Below are 22837 nucleotides of genomic sequence, written 5' to 3'. Positions count from 1 at the left end.
TACTGCTAAGAACCCTCCATAGTCGTTTTGAGCTTACTATCATGGTTCACCCTTCTCATACACAAAAACAAATTCTTCTCTTCTAAGAATTTCAAGACTTGCCTCCTTCTGCCTTAAGATCTCTCTCTCTCTCTCTCTCTCTCTGACACCTCGAAATAGATGCCTGATCTTTACAAAGAATGCGATCACTCTTCTCATTTCTTTCGGGCATTGGTTTAGAATTGGCACTCTCTTGTCTCTATAGTCAGGATCTCTCTCAAATGTAGAGATTCTTTCTATAAAACTTTCCTGATTTTCACACTGCTAAATCCGTCATCCAGGCTCAATTACTATGACATCATTTTCTCTTGACTTGGCATATGCGTCCTACCCTACTCATGAATTTATAATACTGCTGCAAAGATTGCTTTTCAGAAACTGTGAACACTTCCATTCTGTCTTTAGACACTCCACAGTATCTCTGTTCTTCACTTTGACTACAAGCTGCTTCGTTTCCCAATTCTGCAAACTGTCCCCTTCTTCTCTGGAGGTGGGCCACGAAGATGATCAGAGGACTGGAGCACCTCTCCTATGAAGACAGGCTGAGAGTTGCGGCTCTTCTGCCTGGAGAAGAGAAGGCTCTGGGGAGACCTCATAGCAGCCTTCCAGTACCTGAAGGGGGCCTACAGGAAAGTGGGAGAGGGGTTTTTTACAAGCGCAAGTAGTGATAGGATAAGGGGGAATGGTTTTAAACTGAAAGGGAGGAGATTTAGATCAGATATTAGGAAGAAATTCTTTCCTGTGAAGGTGGTGAGACACTGTAACAGGTTGCCCAGAGAAGTTGTGGTTGCCCCATCCCTGGAAGTGTTCAAGGCCACGTTAGATGGGGCTTGGAGCAACCTGTTCTAGTGGAAGGTGTCCCTGCCCATGGAAGGGGGGTTGGAACTAGATGATCTTTAAGGTTCCTTCCAACCCAAACCATTCTGTGATTCTATTTCCATGAATAGCTGCAAACTACTTTCAAAATTTTCCTTTACCTTCTATTCTGCCATGAAGTATAAAACAAAAACTTCAGTTAGTCAGGCTGCAGGTGGATTACATTTTTGCTAATGAGGATGACCATTACTATCCGTATTTCTCTACAGTACCTTTTTTTATGCATTAACTTTGAACAATTTGGATAAAAAGCACCCTTCTGTCTAAATGACCTAGCAGGTACTCGTAGATGCAAGACTATGGTTTGTGGCTCATAAGCATAATACACTTACAAATAAAAACAGCAATACCTGAAAAGAAATGTAAACTACCTGGATGGGAGAAATAGTGCTGCAATAGTCAGGAAGACAACATAAAACTACAGACACGGCTCTTCCTCTTTGCTCAGTACTACAGCAAATTTTGAAGTCGTTTTACAGCAGGGTGTTTTCCTCCTATGATGTCAATAATTTGAAATAACTGTATATAAACAAACACATTTCACCACGCAGCAACTGAACTTCATTTTTCTCCTAAAGCAATTCTTCTGTATTCTTTCAGTTTCAGAAAGAGGCGCTTCTGTTTGGCAGTATATGGGAGAAAGGAAACAGGTATCTACAGATAATGAAACTGCAGTAAGGAGGGAATTATATATTTGAGATTTCCTAACTTTCTTTAAAAACACTTGAAGGGAGAAAGAGACAGTAAAGGAGGCTGCCAGAAACAACGACCAGGAATCATCGCTCCTATTGCATTACACTGAGCAATGCCAGCGTAAGACTAAAGATGCCTACAATCCACTTAGCAGCCTATATAAATCAACACTTGATCAATATGCAGAACATATGACCTAGTAGCTGTAATTTCTTCACAATATTTTGTCTACACTGTTTAATACATCTATTCTGCCAAGCCAGCCAGGAAGCCAGCCACTGAAGCTACACCTGGTCTCAGGGCACGCCTGCCAACAGAAGAAAAACAAAAACATTCTTAAAGAAAAGTAGGTAAAATTTATTTCCTTCCCTCACACATCTATAAAGAGGGCCTGCATTTGCACTTTACACATCTGAACAGAGCAAAGCATCACCGTGAATTTGAAACAGTTGGGGTCCCCAAGAGCAAGGGATGTTGAAAATACCTTAGACACTCGATTAACATAGATATACAAAACAAAGGGAAGTTTTTACAATTTGAAAAGTGGTAATGACTGTAAGATAAGGAGGCTCCAGGATGGTCTCACTTCAGATGGCTGGGCCATAGGATGGGTGATGCATGAGATAAGGGAATTTCAACAGCTACCTTGAAGGACGTGGCCTACGTGATCCTCAGACGGAGTTTGCGCAGAAGCAGGGGTCAATCAGCGAACACAGTGAGGAAGACTACAAGCCTTCATCTGAAGACCCCCGACGACCACCAGGGAAAACAACTGCGCATGCGAACGGACATTTGCATATCTCATGGCTATGTAAATGACTTCTCGGAAATCCTATGACTATGTATAACGTTATGGTATATATTCGCTGAAAATTTGCCAAACCGGTGGAGCACTCATGGTGGATAATCCCCAGTGCTGCCCAGCGCTGCAATAAAGAATGCCTGCTTAATAACACACTCTGGTGTTATTGAGTTTTCTTTCGGACTCCTTACTCAGCCGCACCTAGCTTCCCACTTCAGTGAGGAAAGTTAGAAAGCAAGGGGGTTTGGAGATCTCCGATTTTTGTATCAGTTTTGGCGAGCCAGGCAGGAGACTCTCTGTCCGGCTGCAGGACCCCTGGGTCGGAGACTCCCTTGGCCGGCCCCGGAGACTTCTCTGGAGGGACTCTCCGATTCGGCGGATCCATGCGGGGACAGACAAGGACCACTGGTAAGAAAAGGCATTCTTTCTGTGTTTGTTTTGTTTTGGTTTTGGTTCTGTTTTTGGGACCGGTCATTTGGAGCTACTCATAAGTCGCGGTTCGTGAGAACCCCGCCGGGTGGCATACATCTGCATGTACGATTTGTATTAATCATCCGGTTAGTGCAATCGTTTGTTTGTGCATTTGTATTTGATTTTGACATTTGCATGTACGATTCGTATTAATCTTCTGGTTAGTGCGATCGTTTGTTTGTGCATTTGTATTTGGGGCTACTCATAAGTCGCGGTTCGTGAGAACCCCGCCGGGTGGCATTTGGTTACATATGCGTAGTAATACGTATATGTTTGGTATACGCGTATTTGAAAATCTTTGAATAACCTGTGTCGACATTTGTCATCTGGGGAGTAGCAGCTGCTGTTGTTAACTTTGTAATCTCTGTACCTTTGTTGGTCTCCCCGAGGTTTTGGCGGGGGGGCGAGTGAATGTTCGGAGGAAAATTTGTTTATTGTAACTTGACTTTGTATCTGAATTTGTATGATTGTGTGAGTGAGGCGTACAAATACGTACGAAGCGAGTGCGGAGTCCAGATCCGCAGTTCTGTTATCCCGCGAGGGAAACAGCCGGAGAAGGACAAAGTGATTGATAAATGTGTGAACCTGAAATACTGTCTATAGTAATTGTTAATCGTTGTCTCTGTGTGTAAGTGTTCGGGCCCCAGTCCCTGTCTTTGTGTGTTATAAATTTTTGAATGGGAAACCAACAGGGTGGAGGTTTGAAAAAGAGCCCTTCGGGCTGCATTCTGACTCACTGGAAAGATATTGGGGGACCACCTGGAGGAAGTGCGAGTCGTAAGACTCTGATAAAATATTGTAATCAGTGGTGGCCTTTATACAAGTTATATGACGGAGAAAAATGGCGTGTTAACGGAACTTTAGATTACAATACTTTGTTACAACTTATGTTATTTTTAAGAAGGCAAAGAAAATGGGATGAAGTGGGTTATGCAGATATGTTCTTTACTCTGTGGAATCACCCAGAGTGGCAAAAGGAATGTGGAATTAATCTAGCACCCCAGGACCCTATGGTCCTGGTGATAGGGAAAAAAAAGAAAAAAAAAAAAAAAAAAAAAGCAAAATGGGAGGTTAAAAGGATGTTGCTTGGCTTGTAGTATTGTACAAAAGTGTTTAAGGGTTGGTGCACAGAAGGAAAGATTAGATAGAGAAGGAGATGCTGCTGGGAATTATCAGGATGATCCTGAAAAGGTTGCGAAAGGATCTGAACTAATTGTGAAAACCCAGGAGCCTGACTGGGAGGATGTGGATGCAATGTTGGATACTGCGGGGAATGCGGTGTTTGTGAAAGTGGCCAGAGCCCAGGTGCAGGCTCTGATTCTGGCTGGAATTCTGCCAGGAACAGTGGATCTCTGTTTTTGGGACAATCGGCAGATGATATTAGGAGAAAGCTACAGAAAGTGCAAGGAATGGATGTGAGAGATTTAGAGAGGTTGCTGGAGACTGCATGACAGGCGTATCGGAATAGGGAGACTCGGAGGGGGAGAGTGAGGGCGAAGCGGCTGCCGGTGCTGCAGCGGCTGCTCTGCGCACCGCAGGGGGCCAGAGACCCTCTCGGAACTCACCGGGAAATAACACTAACGCTGTGAGACGAAGTGCAAATGCCCCACCGAGGGGAAATCAACCCCTTCTGAAAGATCAATGTGTGTGTATTGTAAGCAGATAGGGCATTGGAAAACGGATTGTCCGAAACTGAAATCGATAATGGTTTCTGGTATAGGAGCTGACTGACTGGAACCAGGGGAATCTTCCCTAGCAGAACCCTGGGTAAAAATGCAGCTAGGGAAAGGAGAGAAAACTGTAGAATTTCTAGTAGATACAGGTGCCACCTTTTTCAGTATTGAATCAGACCTTATTGTCAATAAGTAAACAAAATGTTAACATTGTGGGAGCAACTGGGCAGGTTGAGAAAGCTTTCTTTTTGAAACCATTAGAATTCAAAATTGGAAAAAGTGTAGGAATTCATAAATTTCTCTACCTGCCTGATGCTCCTAGACCACTTTTGGGAAGAGACTTGTTAGAAAAATTGAATGCTGAAATAAAAATTTAAAAATGGAGAAATTGAGTTTAAAGTACCAGAAAAGAATCACATTGAAATTTTGTTTGGCTCTCACTGAACCCCAAATTAAGGAAGAAATTATACACTAAATAAAGAACCAAGTATATCCAGGAGTGTGGGCCTCAGGAATGCCTGGAAAAGCTAAAAATGCAGAATGGTTTGTTGTTAAACTTAGAGAGAACACGGCCTGTTAGGATAAAACAATATCCCCTGAAACTGGAAGATAGGCGAGGAGTGAAAAGTATTATAGATGACTTGCGTACCTGTCAGGATCCCTTAAAGCGACAGTGTCGCCCTCCAGCCCACTTTAAACTTCAGCTTGCGCCCTTCGCCTGCTTTAACTTTGGCTTGCGCTTCTAGTCTGCTTTAACTTTGCCCCATTTCTCCTGTGTACCCCGGATAGGTCTGATCTGTATCACGTGTCTGTATTATGTGTTCACCTCTCAGGGATGTACGGGGTGGGAGGCCTTGTGTGTGGAGTTCCGGTTTTCTGTGTGTGCCTCTCAGGGACGATTGGGGTGGGGGTTGTGTGATGAAAATCCCTGTTTAGCCAGAGTCTTGTGAAGATTTACGTGCCGCCTCCCTGAGACGATTACCCCCCCCACCCCCGGCTTGTTGTGTTTGTAGACCAGAACTTCATCAGAACTTTGTGGCTTGTGTGCCTGGATTGTGTAACTGGTGCATCCGAATTCTGTGTGGAAAATTGCTTGGTAACTAGGATCTTGTGTGAAACCTGTTTGTGCATCCTGATTGTCAGGGTCCTATACTTACTTGCAAGTATCCTTGGTGATCAAAATGACATTGCTAGACATAAAATACATATCTAAAGAACATATCTGTTAGATCTCATTGCGCACGTTTTTCCCCAAACCACGCATGCGCCTTCCAGCCCTTCCGGGAGAAGGTGCTGGAACATTCCTTATTGGGTTGGGGGTGTGGAAATCCATTTTCCTACTGCGTATGCAGACCCCAACTCCAGCAGACCAGGGCAGCGTGACCACCAGTCTCTCGGTCGCAACGCAGGCAGCGAACTCATCTGCGAATAGCCAAACGAATTGTAAGAATTAAAAAGGACAGAATGTGGCTGTCACCAGGAGCTGCAATTACGCTTCTGGTTGCACTCTTCCGTTCAACTTTTATTTTAATCATTCATGGAATACTTAATCTTCTGGCTTTTTATGGTTATGATTTATCCTGTAATTGTCATTGGCCTTGTGTTTGCAATTGTGGACAATCACCTCCTTCTTCTGATCCCCCAGAGCCATAAACCTCCAACATGGCCTGAGATACTTTCTATTCTCTTTCAATTGTTGAGATATTGTTAAGTTTCTGTTCTCTTTAAACTGTTGCTCTTTAGATTGTTAAGATATTGTTAAAAATTTGCCAAGATTGTTAAGATATTGTTAAGATAATTACTATGTACATATCAAGACAGTGGATGAAGCTGCCCACCCGGTATGTAAGTGTGTCCTGTTTTATTTGTTATGTGGAACAATATTTTAAGTTTGCTTTATTGTTAAAATACAAATTTCCATATGAGGGCTGCCACATTTTTCAATATAACTTTCATGAGAGAGATAAATAATGTTTGCCTACAACTTTCTGTTTGAAAAAGCAATAAGCAGTATTTTAAACTAAGGTCTGAAGACTAATTTTGTTTGAATTTATTTCTGTCTGACAAATTGTCGATTGATATATTTAAGTTGTTAAACGATGAAACAAAGAGGCATTGCCTTCATGTAGTATTCTTTTCATGACTTCCAAGTGCCCAGTGAATTAAGCACATTCTGTTTTAACATGTTATGTGGTTGTGTAATGTTGTTGTCCTTATTGTGTATTGTCACCGTTAATACTGTACAACTTGTACCTACCTCATCACCAGGTGGCATTGAATACACCAACCAAAGCCATCCGTTGTACAAATTGTTTGAATCTGTTGATTGATTGCATTTTAGGATTATAGCCAACTGATTGTAAAAAAGTTCAAATGCTCTTTTCCTACTTTACTATCCTTTTCTTCTCCCACCACCACGGGATCCCGAAGACAGCAATCTGGGACAACATAACAAACTTTGAGCCACGGGGTGGTGTGGAGGACCATAAAATGGACTCTTTGGGGCAGACAGCAGGTGCGTTTAGTTATTTTGGGATAAGTGCGCATGTTCTATCTGCCAGCGACAAGCTCTGTTACCGAGGCCTGTGGACACGCATCCATTGGAGGAGACCTACATGGAGACACATGCCCATTGGACAACACGACTCCATGGACTAGCCGCAGGATCCTTACAGCCTCCCTGCTTCCCCCCCTGCTGCTGCTGCTGCTGCTGCTGCTGCTGCTGCCCCCTGCCGCTGCCTGTCTTCTCCTCCGGGCGGTGCCTACTTCTCCTTCTTCGTCTGTATACCCCCCCACCACCAAGGAAAGAGGATCGACAGCACACCCTTGGATCTGTGGTGGTGACTAACCCTGCTGCTCTCTCCACTCTCCTGCTTAGTTTTCTCCTCTCACTTCCTGCCTTTCCTATTGCTTTGTTTTCTCTCTGCCCTCTCGTTCAATAAAGCGGTCTGAGTGGCAGCATCTGATCTCGTTTATGCCTTAATGTCTTTCTCTCTTCAGAGCATAACACACCTATTTTACCTGTTAAAAAACCTGATGGCAAAACTTATCGATGGGTGCAGGATTTGCGAGCAATAAATTAGATAGTTAAGGGTTTCTATCCAGTAGTGGAAAAACCCATATACTTTGCTGACCAGTTTAAAGGAATCCTATGAATGGTTTATGGTCACCAGTGCATTTGTTTAAACCTGGGAATTGGGTTTATGTTAAAAATATTTCAGGTAACCCTCTCGAAGAGAAATGGAGCAGTCCTTTTCAAGTTTTGCAGTCAAGCTTGAGAAGCACATTGCCTGGATCCACTACTTGAGAATCAAGAAGGCACCCGAAGGACCGTGGAAATCCCAGCTCACAAAACCCACATCCGTAAAGTTAACTCGAGACTGTTAATGATTATATCGTGTTTCTGTTTTTGACACCACCTCTGATATTGTTAGTGTTCAGCTTTAAATTGCCTTTTAAGGTATAAATTGAAGAAATTAGCTGTGAAAATTTGGACCCTACCTAAGATAATGAAATATGAAAACTTGGAACCTTTGTAAAAGAATTTACAAGTAACAAGTAAAGGGGGGAATGAAACAGTTGGGGTCCCCAAGAGCAAGGGATGTTGAAAATACCTTAGACACTCGATTAACATAGATATACAAAACAAAGGGAAGTTTTTACAATTTGAAAAGTGGTAATGACTGTAAGATAAGGAGGCTCCAGGATGGTCTCACTTCAGATGGCTGGGCCATAGGATGGGTGATGCATGAGATAAGGGAATTTCAACAGCTACCTTGAAGGACGTGGCCTACGTGATCCTCAGACGGAGTTTGCGCAGAAGCAGGGGTCAATCAGCGAACACAGTGAGGAAGACTACAAGCCTTCATCTGAAGACCCCCGACGACCACCAGGGAAAACAACTGCGCATGCGAACGGACATTTGCATATCTCATGGCTATGTAAATGACTTCTCGGAAATCCTATGACTATGTATAACGTTATGGTATATATTCGCTGAAAATTTGCCAAACCGGTGGAGCACTCATGGTGGATAATCCCCAGTGCTGCCCAGCGCTGCAATAAAGAATGCCTGCTTAATAACACACTCTGGTGTTATTGAGTTTTCTTTCGGACTCCTTACTCAGCCGCACCTAGCTTCCCACTTCAGTGAGGAAAGTTAGAAAGCAAGGGGGTTTGGAGATCTCCGATTTTTGTATCAATTTGCCTTTGGCTTCCACTGTGCGACTACTAGAAATTATCAGTTTCTTCTCTTCTAGCTCACACGATTTCTTTCCACTTAATTCTCCATGTACATTTAGTTAGCTGTACGCCTACTTCACGTTATGCCATACCTTCCTACTACAGAAAGATTTCCTCCATGAACTCTGCACCCAGGGTGATACATCTACACGGATCTGAGAAGACTTGAGGAAGGGAACACAATCCCTTTCCACTTAAAAGAGGTCAGAGTCTGAAAGTTGATATATTTCAACCACTGCCTCTGGTAATCAAGACAAAGGAGCTCGTCTTGATTGTACCAGCATTTCTATTACATCTGCTTTTAAAGAGTAGCAATCAACTTGCATAGTAAATAAAAGTATATGGATGTTGGTAAGCAGTTCAAAACAATCAATTAATATATAAACTTATTGCTATTCCAAACTTTTAAGCAAAGACAATTCAAATCAACTTTTTCAAGCTGCAGAAGATTTTTAGAATGTTTTGAGCCAAAAAAAAAAAATAATTCAACATAACAGTTTTTCCATCAGAACAGATTCATAAATTCTAGAGAGGAATAACTAACACAAATCCTTGATGATCCACCTTCACCCACTGTCTGATTCATTCTTCTCCTTATCTAAGAGGGTGGCAAGGTAGGAAATTCAGAAAAGTGCAGCTGTGTCTTCCTACAGTTCTTCATGGTAAAGCCCACAATCCATTGCAGCAAGATTTTCATAGCAGCAGACCTCCAAGGTGAAAACTTATTCTTCAGATGTGGACATCCAACACAGTAGTATCTTCAACATCTCCATCTTCCCTTGGGTAGTACAACATGGGTGTTTGCCCCTTCTCCATCCCTCCCGCAGAATTACACTGGTTGTGATAAGGTGACTCCCTTGGAAAACTGTCCATATTTACAGCTATGTAGCCATGCAATAAAACTCAATGCAGAGCCTTTTTTTAGGTCATGAGATAGTAATTCATACCAGAAGTATTGTAAGTCCTGATTTCTTATGTACTTTAATAATTTACAAATGCATTCTTCATACAAAAGTTTACTACACATAAGCTTACTACAAGCTTAGAGACATACAGAGTCACAATTTGTGAAAACCAGACAGCCAGACAGTGCAGAGCTGTCACTCAGGAGGGACATCTGGATGTGTTACTGGCTGAAGCTCTCTTTCACAGAATCACAGAATGGTTTGGGTTGGACAGGACCTTTAAAGGTCATCCAGTCCAATCCCCCTGCAATGAGCAGGGACATCTTCAGCTAGATTAGGTTGCTCAGAGCCCTGTCCAACCTGACCTCAAATGTTTCCAGGGATGGGGCATCTACCACCTCTCTGGGCAACATGTGCCAGTGTCTCACCACCCTCACTGTAAAGAATTTCTTCTTTGTATCTAGTCTCAATCTACCCTCTTTTAGTTTAAAACCATTACCCCATGTCATATCGCTACAGGCTCTACTAAAAAAATATGTCCCCGTCTTTCTTATAAGCCCCCTTTAAATATTGGGGCAATAAGGTCTGCCTGGAGCCTTCTCCTCTCCAGACTGAATAACCACAACTCTCTCAGCCTTTCTTCATAGGAGAGGGGTTCCATCAGCTGTGACTAACTGGCTCCAAGGTGCCTGGGTGATCCATGTTTGTTCCATATTTGAACTGTCTGCTCACCAGCTGCCTCAAGGTTATTAAAGCAAAATACCAAATATACAACAACTGCCCATGCAACTATGTGACCTATGCAACCAGCACATTTCTTGCTGGTTTTCTGGTACATTGAGGCTATTTTGCTAGACTGTTGCAGTTAAGCATCCAAGGCCTCTAACTCTGATTTGGAATAGCCACCTTTCTTTTACTGAGCCGAAGATGTGAACAGCCAAAGGACACGGAAGAGACTAGGTCAGAGTTACAGACTGTACTGAACTGCCTTGCTGCACACTGGAACAGCAGAAACCAGTCAGACAATTATTCCTCTTTGAGCGTCTGCCTATATTCGTGTTTCAGAGGACAGAGTGACAGAGTTAATCACACTCGGGAATACTGTGGCTGTTGCAAAAGTCTAAAAATTAATATGACCTCTAAAGAAACTGGGCCTTCATACCTCCTTCCTCCTCTCAGAGGAAATCCCTGGCCTGGCACCGAGAAGGAGCTTCTCCGAAGCGTTATGTTATCACTGTATGGGATCTGCACAGACCATACAGACCTTTGTTCCAGCTGAAGGCAAGTCAAATATTAGTAGATATTACAGTTTGTGTTTTTAAATCAGTTTAAATACCAACACATGCCACATGCATGAAATTAAATAGAGATTTACATACAGAACTCCCTCAGTAGGTATTTTGCAAGAATGGCAAAAAGATGAAATTCTGGAAGACAACAGACATTCTGTCATTGACTTCAACAGAACTAGTTCCTTCTCATTTCTTAAGGAAAAACTCTCAAAGTTTTTAAAAAAATCTGATGTAGTAAAAGAGAAAGCATAATAGATGGGTTTGGCCATAATCGAGTCATCATTTTATTAACTAACATTTCTTGACTGAAGATAGAAAAGATTATTACATCTGCTTATGAAAGTCTTATCATTAACTGAAACATTCATAGTCCCACAGTTGGAGGTTGTTTACATCAGGACAAAGTTTTTTAAAGCTTAGATTCATAGAATGGTTTGGGTTGGAAGGGACCTTAAAGATCATCTACTTCCAACCCCCCTGCCACAGGCAAGGACACCTTTCCTCTAGACCAGGTTGCTCAAAGCCTCATCCAGCCTGGCCTTGAACACTTCCAGGAAGGGGGCAGACACAACTTCTCTGGGCAACCTGTTACAGTGTCTCACCACCCTCACAGGAAAGAATTTCTTCCTAGTATCTAATCTAAATTTACCCTCTTCGAGTTTAAAACCGTTCCCCTTATCCTATCACTACTTGCCCTTGTAAAAAGCCACTCTCCCACTTTCTTCTAGGCCCCCTTCAGGTACTGGAAGGCTGCTATGAGGCCTCCCCAGAGCCTGCCCTTCTCCAGGCTGAAGAGCCTCAACTCTTTCAGCCTGTCTTCATAGGAGAGGTGCTCCAGCCCTCCTGAAGACCTTCTAGAAGATCGGTTCATCTGAAGTTTAAAATGATACCTAGCTGTTTCAATATTGTGATGACTATATCAATGAGCATTCAGTATTTCAATTTCTAGCTAGTATATTAGAAAAAGTCACCACTTCTCCAGTACACATATGCAAGATCTCATGGCTAAACAGACACCTGTAACACTTCTTTCAGCCACAATTTTGAAACAGTCTTTGTAGAGAGTCCTGGTAATAAACAGCTCTGAGGCTTCTCTCTTGCTCAACCCGAACCTTTTACAGCTCTTGTATAGCATGAAACTCTTCATCACTAAACTTATCTTTTTTTTTCATGTCTTTCAACAGAGAATGAGTGCTTCCTGATAGGGAAATAAGAAAAGCTGCTAGATACAAATTAAGCTAACATTGAACTCACTGTGCCCTGGCCCCATGTTGATCTGAAAAAAGTAGTAGCAAGGACCACCAACAAGACAATACCTGATGCAACACGATCTAACGTGAAGTAGTGATCTAGGGATCAAGCAAACAGAACCATGGCATGACATCCTCACAAGAACTACCAAAAATGTTGCTTATCTTAAACAACTATCCCTGAAGTTCTTTTAAATTGCAAGGTCTTTTTAAATTGCCCTTGTTTTTTCCACACACACTGCTACTGTAAGCTGTGCCTTCCAAATTTCTTGCTGTTTGTTTAAAAAAACAATATTTTGTGATCAGTTTGGTCACAGGAGCAAAACAAGTGTTCAACCTTCCGTACTCTGTTGCTGGATGCATCTGCTTGAGGCAACTGCCTGCAATCCTACTGGAAGCCACAGATTTTGCCACTCTACATGACTGGGAAGTTTATTTCCCCCCTGCTCAATTCCTAATCACCCAGTCTGCAAAAGCAGCTGGCAGGCTACAAAAGGAAGCCTTCTCTGAACACCAATTTATTGTACTGATGATGCTGAATTAAGAAGATGTTCAGTTCCTCTCTTATGCTCCATACATTAAGAGAAACAATACTAACAATTCAGCTCACTTAAGTTTAACAGTGCAGTAGTAGATTTCATTATCAACCTGTGATTAACCTTTATCTAATCAAATATGAACTATGCTCCTGAACGACCTCCTCCCCTGCTTCAGGTGGAACCTCACCTTGGCTGCTATCAGCCTTTGGGGTGCTGCATCCCGATCCAGAGAGCACAATGTGATAAATAATATCTCTGATCAAATGGGGGTGGGAGATACATTTAATTTTCTACACAATAAAATATGAAGGAGCAACTAAGCTCAATTAATTTATCTTAATTTCTTCTCTACATAGTATCTAACTGTTACAACTGTTACATTTGAGCATTCTTGACCATACTAATGAGTCACTGCTACACACTAAACAGAAAGGAGAAAAAAATATAAATACTGTTTATGGATAAGGCTGAAAAAGTAGTGGGCAGGACTGTGAGGCTGGGAAATACTGGTAGTGTTCTGCTATTCTAAGCTGCCTCATTAGATAGTCTTAATTTAAGATTCCTCAGTAGAAAACAATTACTCCATAGCACTGGAAGAAAAGCCTCAATTTATGTCCTGGACCTTTTTGCCACCTTCTTACAGAGAAGCAAATAAATGACTGACAGGAATATATACCTACTATTGAGGGTGAGGGAAGTCTAAATGGCTTAGAAAACGATGGTGTTTGGAAATTCTGCATTACAGGAAGTTCTGCTGGAAGAACAAAATAAAATTCAAGCCAATGTAGACAGGCTACTAGATGTAGAAGCCCCTGTTTGCCAAACAAGGATTTCCTTCCAATCTGCTTCCAAACAACACTCCTGTACAAACACTGATGACATGCAAGCAATGGACCCTTATATAACTGTGCTCCCACATTCTCTCTATTAACCATAACAATCAATAACATTTTTGGCTGAGGTGATGCCAGTCTCACTGACATTCATTTTCACTTTCTCACTGGGTATCAATCACTGTATGTGACCCCTTTCAAGGACACTAGTTCTGCCAGATCAAACCTTGCTGTAGCTGGTATTTTCAGGGTGCTCCTCAGGCACTGCAGTGGTCATCCTGCTGCATAGTGCTATGTACCTTTCCATTCTACCTTTCTAGTTGTGGACCAACTTTTCCTCATCCCCGAGTTCAATATCCCTCTTACAGGTAGAAAACATCAATCAGTCCCTGTGCTTCATGAGTTCCAAAGCTTGTGACATTTTCAACTCCTACAGCACTGACTACCATCTGCAGAAGTCTGCCATAATGCATCCTTTCTTTGGACTCCCCTGATCAGGAGGAAATTTCATACCAACTGCAATTCCTCTTGATGGTGCCTCCAGATCATCTAGACAGAGGACGGCTAGTCAAATTAGTCCTTCACTTCAAGAAGTGTGAAATGATAACACCTTGTGTTTCATATGCACATGGCCATAAATAATGGATACTTAGAAACTAAGATCTTACCTCCCTGTTTCACCATTTCCATTTCCTCAACCTGTCATGCTCATTTTAAAGTGTTGCTCTTTTTCATGCAACTCCTGTACCCAGAGGCAGAGCATGAAAATGATGCTTCCCTCTCCTCAAAGCAAAGCAGTTCTTATCTCTGTAAATCTGACCTTAAAACTATGAAGCCTCTTATGATAGAAACTTTATTCGGTATTTTAAAGATCTATAAAGAACACAAAAAAACTACCGTACAAAGCAGAAGTCAAACCTAATTCCTTAACACCTTCTCTGTTCTTCGGGAGAAACTGAAAAGGTTACAGTGGCCCACAGGGTAGCATGCCAACCTTCTTCAGCTCCTTTTATTTAACCTCTCTTTCACTACGGCTTCTCAACTGCACTCTTTTGTTCAGCTCTTCACCCTTCTATTCTACCTTCTTTTTTAAAATAATAAAGTAGCCTCTCCAGTTTTAAATGCTTTAATTTTCTCTCTAGTCTTTGTTTACAGTAATAAACCATTTCTAAAAAGATATGCCAAATAAGGTACCAGTAAAAGTGGACACAGAAAACTTTCATATGACAATCCCAATTGTCATAGAGACATACTAGAATGTTTCCTGTACCAGCTACAGACACACTTCAAGTCTCTTCTATACATTAAATCTGTTGTTAGTTTGCCAGTACAATTTTAAACCCGAAAGCTTTATACAGAGTAGGTGATTTGCTCTTATATATGTATCAATGACTGATTTTTTTCCCTCCTTTTGAACCAGAAAAATAAGTTGAATTCTCCTTGTATTTCAGGATAATGAAACTAAAAGCGATAGAATTTAGCCATAAAGCAGGTATGTTGATATGCCAATAATCTTGATTGATATAACGATCATGTTTGCAACACTCATAGCTCTAGTGATCATGTTCCAATGATGAAATATGGGCAAGACTGCTGACATAAGCTCTATTTCTGGGACACCTGTCCCTCTCCTGCCAATGTGAAGCCAAAACAGGCTCACCTGTGCTAACTCACAACAGAACGATGTAGTGGTCAGTCACACCACTTTCTAATATATAGGTAGGAAAACAAAGCACAAGCAACTTCATCAAGACAGCACAAGTACCCTGTAGTTATTAACTCTTGGAAAAGACATGCTTAATGAAATGTGTTTGTAACAACCACCAAAAGGGCTGCTATTCTGAACCCTGCAGGTGGCAGCTGTTTTAAGTCAGCAGGATTAACAAAATGAAGTAAGATTTTTTTCAGCTATTAAAAATATTTATCTGTCCAGCATTTTACTGTTTCTTTCTCTATATACAGTAAAAAGAAAGCTACTAACACAAGGAAATAAAAATATATATATTTTTACTATATGATTTTTGGCCATCAAACAGACATCAAAAAAACCCCAAAATCATCACACCTCTACTGAAAGAATCAAAACAGGTTCTCAAACCAAAACGACAATAATTAAAAGTAACAAATGTACAGCATACAAAACTTAACACTGGCAGGAAAAATGCAAAGAGATTAGCATCTCTGTTTAATATCAATATACACACTGAAGACCAAACCTGGCCATAGCAACAGACAACACACAAGTTACTGCCTGTCCATATGAATACTTATTGCTATTCCTGGTTTTCAAGTCACCAAGATCAACATACCATGCGTTTCGTCAATTCACTTCTGGCAGCTGAAGGCAAAACATCACTGCACTCAAACGCTGTTTTTCAAATATTAACGCTTGTATAATCTGCACTGAGCTCTCCACAGTGTAATTGTTTTGCTGCACAATGCATCACCCAGCCTGAAAAGCTATTTTGTCATTCCAGAATTACTGTCGTAGAAGCTAGCAGCCTGCAATGCAAGTTTTATTTCTGTACAAACACACACACACGCACAAGTATTTCAGAGCCAGGTTTCTCTGCGAGGCAGTCTCACCCAAGAGGAACACTGGGTGAGCAGTCAGTGTGCCCGGCTTCTGGTACAACCTTGCCACCACCTGGACAAACCTGCAACTGCCAGCTACTACCGCATGTGAGGGTATGTAGATGGATGAAAACCCTCCATGTGAAAAGAACAACTTCTCAAAACAGTTATTTCCATATCCAAAATACCTAAGACTTTTAAAATTTGGTTTCAAATTCATCAATCAAAATTCAAATTTTGTGTTTCCTTAGTGTCTTAAAATCAGCCATGTAAAACTAAAATGAGTTTATTCGCTTTCCACCATCACTTGAAAAACCAGCTTGCAAAATGTTTATGTTCACCAATATTCTGTAGAATTACATGCAACACTTGATATGCTTCATACAATCAGAATCAGTTTCTGCCTCTTACTCAGACTTCATTCCTGTTAGTGAGAAAGATAACATTCAGAATCAAAAGAAAACCATAGCTCTAACCTCAGAAGATACACTTTGGAGAGATGTTCCTTCCACTCTATCCTATTCACTATAAAGCATTACAGGAATGTTTCAGTCTAGTCTTCAACACAAAATTTTACTTCATAGCAAATTTTGAAAAAAAAAACCCAGAAATTGCACTCCACACTTCTGATGCACAGGAAGGCAACATGCCACTATCTAAAAAGAAAACAAGAAGCAACAAAAACAATCACAGAGCATTCCTTTATCTCAACATAACTGTAAATTTTTCTAACTTTCATTAAAATTGTGTCTATTTCTATTGAAGCCTAGATTCAGTAAGATTTAGGACATTCTACATGTTTCACACAATGGGGCAATTAGTATCTTTTCCTTATACAAATTCCTTCTTATGTGCACATTTCTGGTTTGTGGAGAAAAAGAGTTGACGAGACACAGGCCTTTTATGTGAACCTGAGTGGGCATTTCATATGAACAAAAGGTTTCCCACAGAAGTCAGTGCTTACACTCAATTATTACCAACAAAATTTACAACTGAAACTTGGTAATGCCACTTTTGTTTCAGATGTTATTCACAAGAGCACTGAGAAACATGTTTAATTTGCCAGTTTCTTTCTTAAAGCTCATATCATCACAGGCTCAGGCCACATATGCCCCTAACACAGAGTTTATGCATCATATAACGACCTATGGATACAGAATGCTTCAGGCTTTTTCCAGCTGCTCCTGGCAGGCTGCAGCTCCAAACCAAGTCAAACCTGAGCCTGCTGTTTCCCCAAAGGGAACCTTAAAACTTGAGCCATGCTTTTAGCACTGATACATAATCTTTCAAAGAAATTATCCTCTTGTTGTTGATCTACTGTTCTTAAAAAAAGCTTGCATATGCTGGTATTTCACAGAGCACTCATTTTAACTCTTAATCATTACAATAGATGACAGTACAAATGAAGGTACTGAAAAAGTTTAAATTTAAGCTGCCCATCAATCAGCCCTTAGAAAAGATGAAAAATATATACCAGATCTTAAATATTTAGTGCCCCTTATCTTCCTGCATTTTTTAAATAAATTGGTTACTGAGGGTCTTTATAAATTATTTGCAATGGAAAATGGAATCAGTTATTTCCTGTAGGATATATTTTGTTGTAGCAAATGCATAAACTGTACGAGGAATTTGTTTTGTAATTAAAAAAATATGAACATTTCAAGTATCACTCCATGTTCTACAGCAAGAACAATTCATCATGTAGCAAAGCTATGTCAATGCCCTGACAGCATGTTATACAATAAGAAAAATAAATGGATTACATTGATAAATCTAGTTTGTTTAGTGAGATACTTGTCTGAGATACTGAAATGAGTCATCAATCACCACCACCCAACTGTCTATTCCCATCTTCTATCACATTCAGTTTCAGTACTGGCAACTGAAGAGTCATCTCAGAGTTAATGAGTTATGCTGCACCTCTCATGACAAGCATGGTGCAGTTGTACTATTTAATCACTGTCATCACTTTAAGGTAATCTTGTAAAAAAATACCACTTGCAGAATGTCATTAAATACAGTCATCTTTTCTTCCAAATGAAGAGGACTTCAACACCTCACCATAGTGTTGAAGGTTTGACTTGGCTTTGGAGATGATAGTTTCTTCCCACTTGAAAATAGAAGTCCCTGACAAACACAATGTACATTCAGTCCCACCGTGTCTGAAGGTCCATGTTTTCAGAAAAGTAACTACTCTAATTCTGGATTCTTTTGTATTCCTGTGAGCAGAACGGTCCCTTTTTCAGGGTCTTTCCCCTCTGTCTTCACACTTAAATTCTCAACTCCTTTTCTACTTCTAGCAATTACTTTCTCTACTGAATCTACTAACTTCTTATTCTTACAGTCTAGGGACTTTCAATGTTCACTTTCTTTCAAGAGAATTAATGCACCCAGACTCAAACCGTTCAGTTTTACATTTTCCTTCCCTTCCTCTTCAAACTACCAATCCTTTCTATATTAACTCAGAAGAACTATAATACCCTTGCAAGCTCATATCCTTTTGCTATTACTCATTAGACCTTCTTAAAATAAGGCAAAACACCTGTTAAAATCAGCACCTTTGCATGTCACTGACAGCTGATACCGCTGTTTAAATCTCCGCAATGATTCCCTATACCACCATGAAACATATTCAAGTTGCTAGCTCTTCTTCTAATAACCTAATTATTCAGAGACAGTCAAAATCAGGAATGCAAGACAACTTTCCTGTGACTACAAACAGATAATGATGGTCTCAGGATACGGTCGTTACATCTTGAGTTTGACCTGGACATCCCAGATTTTAGGATATTTGTGAGACTATGTCCACAGTAGTGATGTGATTCAAAGCAAATGCGGTTTTGTAGAGAATCCTGCGCTGCCTCTATTTACCACATGCTGATCTGAATCTCAAAGTGGTTTCTGTGTGCACAACTTGCTTTTTTTAAGAAGAAATCCTCACTTAGAAAACATTTCAAAAATTAACAAGATATTAGGTGCCAAGGCAAAGTGAAGGCCACATCTGCAGCATTTACCTAACACTTTTTTTACCTCTTCGAGAACTTCAAACTACATGTATTGTAGACATCCAGTACTGGGAAACAGACTAAATTTAATCTGAAGTAAACTCTCTGAATCACATGTGGTAGAGGTGCGAGGAAACTCAAAATCAACTACTCCGATCCACTGATCTGCTCCTACCACTCCTTAGTAATGCAGACAAGGCTCCAGGGTCCAAGAGCATCCTGGACTCTGGGCTGAGTGTAGGAGACAGCGATTCACAACTGAAAGAAACTAAACACGAATTCTTTGCACCACAAGCTCCATGTATTTTTATTCTAAATCCTTGTCAAGGACCAAGCCGGGCAGGCCAAAAGAAAGCTGTCAGCCAGCTTCTGCTTGAAGCACAAGAAGGTGTAGGTACTACCTACGCCATCCATTCTCACCTCTAGCTGAAAGTAGGATCTCCCTGCTGCTCTGAAACAAAGCCCAGACCCAGGTCTGGGTCCTGATAGACCTATCACATCTAGGTCATGAAAGAGAAAGCAGTACCTGTCTATTCTGCACTCTCTTTCTACAAGAGCTTATTTGCTCAAGCACAGTACAAAGTGACAAAGCACATGAGGCTGGCACTGTGCTAGAGCTCATCAGTTCTCCCCAAAGCCGGAGGACAGCACAGCGTGGCGCAGCCACACTGCCGTGACCTTGCAGCAGAACCTGTACACAACAACTGTCTCTACAATGTTTCCTCCACAATTCATTTTCTTCCCAGTGCTGTTTCCATCCTTCACTAATCTCTATATAGCTAGGACACAGGGTAAGATATGAACTATATATGCTGTAGATTTTCCTAATGTACAACAAACAATGCTCTTCAATACTTAAAAAGAGCATTGCTTCAATATGGTTATTCTCCACACTTTTAAATTCCTAACTTCTTTAAAAACTGAGCTTCAGAAATCTTCTGCATGTGCATATTTTATTTTCTACACACTAAAATAATCTTCCTTCCCCACCCCATATCTTTGAACTTCTTTAGAAGTTTTAAAAGCCCCCAAGTCCTGGCCACAAGATAATACAAAAGTATGCTAGAAGACACAGTCATTTGTATACCCCTCAAAGTCACCACAGACCCCAACAGTGAGAAGACCAAAAGCTGAAAGGAAGATGCAGAAAGCCTGGAAGTGTTACACTGTCATATTAACATTAACCCAGAGGAAAAACACACTGCTGACGAAAGGGTGTGTACATCACCTTCCCAAACACTTGTTTGAGCAGACCTCCTTTAAGTCACTGCTAGTTGTTCATGAAGCTGCACAGCAAAACAGATCAAGGGAACTACTCTGAAGGCAAAATAACTCCAGAAGACATTACATGTTCCTGAAGGGAAGGTTTGTGCCCCTTCCCTCCCTTCCTTTTAGGAAGGGTATTGACTTAAGTGACTGCACAGCCTCAGACTTCTTTCTGCTCTCTGTGTACTATGAAGAGTATCAAGTAGAAAGCCTCCACAGCCTAGGGGTGCTCTAATTGATGCGGTCATACAAAACATATGGAGTACTGCAAGCAGATAAACAAACCTGTGCAGGGAGAAGAAAGAGGACTGTAAAACATTATAGCATGTGCAATCAGACACCTTCAGGGAAGATGCCTTCACTAAATTATATATAGTTGTATAAGCATAGCATCTGTAGAGAACGATGTGAGGACATGCTATAAGAGCACCCAGGCTCCTGGAACACAAGCAGAAACCTAGAAAACTATTTTTTCCTCAGGAATACAGCAAGCATACATACAGGAATTCATTTCAAAACACATGCAGAAGTGCTCTGAATTATCAAGAAGAGTCAATTTGTTTATTGCTGCTTACCTACCTACTACAGGGTGATGTCTGCACTCTACAATCTTTTGGCTGGCTTTAGTTTTTTTCTTGCACTAGAGCATCAACCTAATGAGAAACTGAACGTGCTTTTTGAAGTTAGCCACACAGAACAGGCCCACCCCCAGTCCCCTCAGCAGCTGCACCCTTTCACAGAATCACAGAACAGGTGGGGTTGGAAGGGACCTCTGGAGATCATCTAGTCCAACCCCCTACCAAAGCAGGTTCCCCTAGAGCACATTGCACAGGGTCGCATCCAGGCAGGTTTTGAATATCTCCAGAGAAGGAGACTCCACAGCCTCCCTGGGCAGCCTGTTCCAGTGTTCTGTCACCCTCAACACAGTGGAGTTTTTCCTCATATTCAGATGGAACTTCCCATGTTTCAGTTTGTGCCCGGTGCCCCTTGTCCTGTCGCTGGGCACCACTGGGAAGAGTCTGGCCCCATCCTCTTGACACCTGTCCCTTCACTCTCCTTCACTTAGAAGTCGGTCTTCTTGGTCACCGGGCAGCAGCGGCAGCGGCCAAACCGCCCCGCTCACTACAGGCATCGGCAGCACGGTCACGGCCCACGCAAGACCGCGCTCCATTGGGGCTCGGGGCTCTGCGCCGGCGGCTCAGGGGGTCTCCGCAGCACGCCCGGGCGCTCGTCCGCGCACTGCTCCCTACGCACCTCACACTTCAGCCACCACCAGGAGCCGCCGCCACCGTCCCGCCAAGCAGCCGGCCGCAGCCCCCGCCGGTACACAGCCCCTGCCGGCAAGCAGTCCCGGGTCCCAGCGGGGCGGCCCCCGCGCCTACCTGCGCGGCTCTCGTGCTTCGGCACCAGGTAGTACTTGTTGCCGAACTGGTCGGTGCCCACCAGCTCCTTGTCGGGCCCGAAGAGCCGCAGGCGCAAGGCCCGCAGCACCTGCCAGGGTCGGTTCATCCCGCCCCGCGGCCGCGCGCCCCGCCACACCAAGGTCGCCGACCCCGGCCCCGGCCCCGGCCCCGGCCCCGGCCCCGGCCCCGCCCCCGCCCCCGCCCCCGCCCCCGCCGGGCTGCGTCACACGCGCCGCGATGACCGCGCTCCCCGGCGCCCCAGTGCGTGCCCGGCTCCGCCCACCGGTGGCGGGCATGCCAGCAACGCCGCTCGCTGTTGGTGGAGACCGGCCTGCCCCCAGCCAATCCCGGGCACCCCTGTCCCAAGATGGCGGAGCGGTGTCGGATAGCTTCGGGGTCGCGCCATGTTGGGGTTCCTTTTGGCTCGCCGGGCCGGGCTCGACGATCCGGTGCGGCTGCGCCGCGCTGAGTCCACCCGGAGGTAGCGGGGACCGGTGGGGAGCCAGCACCGGGGCGGGGTGGAGCGGGGAGGCCCCGGAGCGGAGGCCTCAGGCCGGCGCCGCGGTAGCGCAGCCCCTGGCTCCGCCCTGCCGGCGAGCCCTTGCCCGGCCTAGGCTGGGCCAGTCTGAGGTGGGGCCCGGTGCCGCCTTCGCTGCCGCTCCGGCCGAGGGAGCCGCGCGCTGTCGTGCCGCCGCCTCGCTGTGTGCACCGGGCGCGGGGAGCCGGAGTGGAGCAGCCGGGAGCCCCCGGGGCCAGCCTGGGCGCGCCGGCGAAGGCTCCCGCGTGTCTGCCGTGCCTCGTCTCGGAGTTTCACGGGTTTTTTTTTGTTTACATGTGTGGAGTAGCAGCCCTGGGGCGGGCTGAGTGATGGTGTTTCGGTACAGGGCAGTAAGCTGTACCCCACTATTGCTGCGCTTGCAGTCTTCACGGTTTCTCCAGACGTTTCGGTTTGCACGCGGCTGTGCGCTGCTTTG

At 43.1% G+C, this 22837-nt stretch overlaps 2 protein-coding genes across 5 annotated transcripts in view; one reads left to right on the top strand and one right to left on the bottom strand.

Moving 5' to 3' along the window:
* NDUFAF2 (NADH:ubiquinone oxidoreductase complex assembly factor 2) overlaps positions 1-22044 on the bottom strand; it is a 72754-nt gene extending 50710 nt beyond the window's left edge. The window contains exon 1 of the mRNA XM_068423668.1: positions 21843-22044. Within this exon, the coding sequence (XP_068279769.1) occupies positions 21843-21969 (127 nt within the window). The 5' untranslated portion in view covers positions 21970-22044. The remainder of the gene's footprint in view (positions 1-21842) is intronic.
* A 194-nt stretch (positions 22045-22238) lies between these two features.
* The window catches only part of ERCC8 (ERCC excision repair 8, CSA ubiquitin ligase complex subunit), a 31215-nt gene continuing 30616 nt past the window's right edge, over positions 22239-22837 (top strand). For all 4 annotated transcript variants that reach the window (XM_068422910.1, XM_068422908.1, XM_068422909.1 and 1 more), the window contains exon 1: positions 22239-22344. In XM_068422910.1, coding sequence (XP_068279011.1) covers positions 22268-22344 — 77 coding nt within the window. In that variant the 5' untranslated portion in view covers positions 22239-22267. The remainder of the gene's footprint in view (positions 22345-22837) is intronic.

The sequence above is a fragment of the Nyctibius grandis genome, chromosome Z (assembly GCF_013368605.1).
Source record: "Nyctibius grandis isolate bNycGra1 chromosome Z, bNycGra1.pri, whole genome shotgun sequence".
Lineage (NCBI taxonomy): Eukaryota > Metazoa > Chordata > Aves > Nyctibiiformes > Nyctibiidae > Nyctibius > Nyctibius grandis.
The sequence above is the reverse complement of the archived record's forward strand: the minus strand, read 5'-3'. Positions and strand labels throughout refer to the sequence as shown.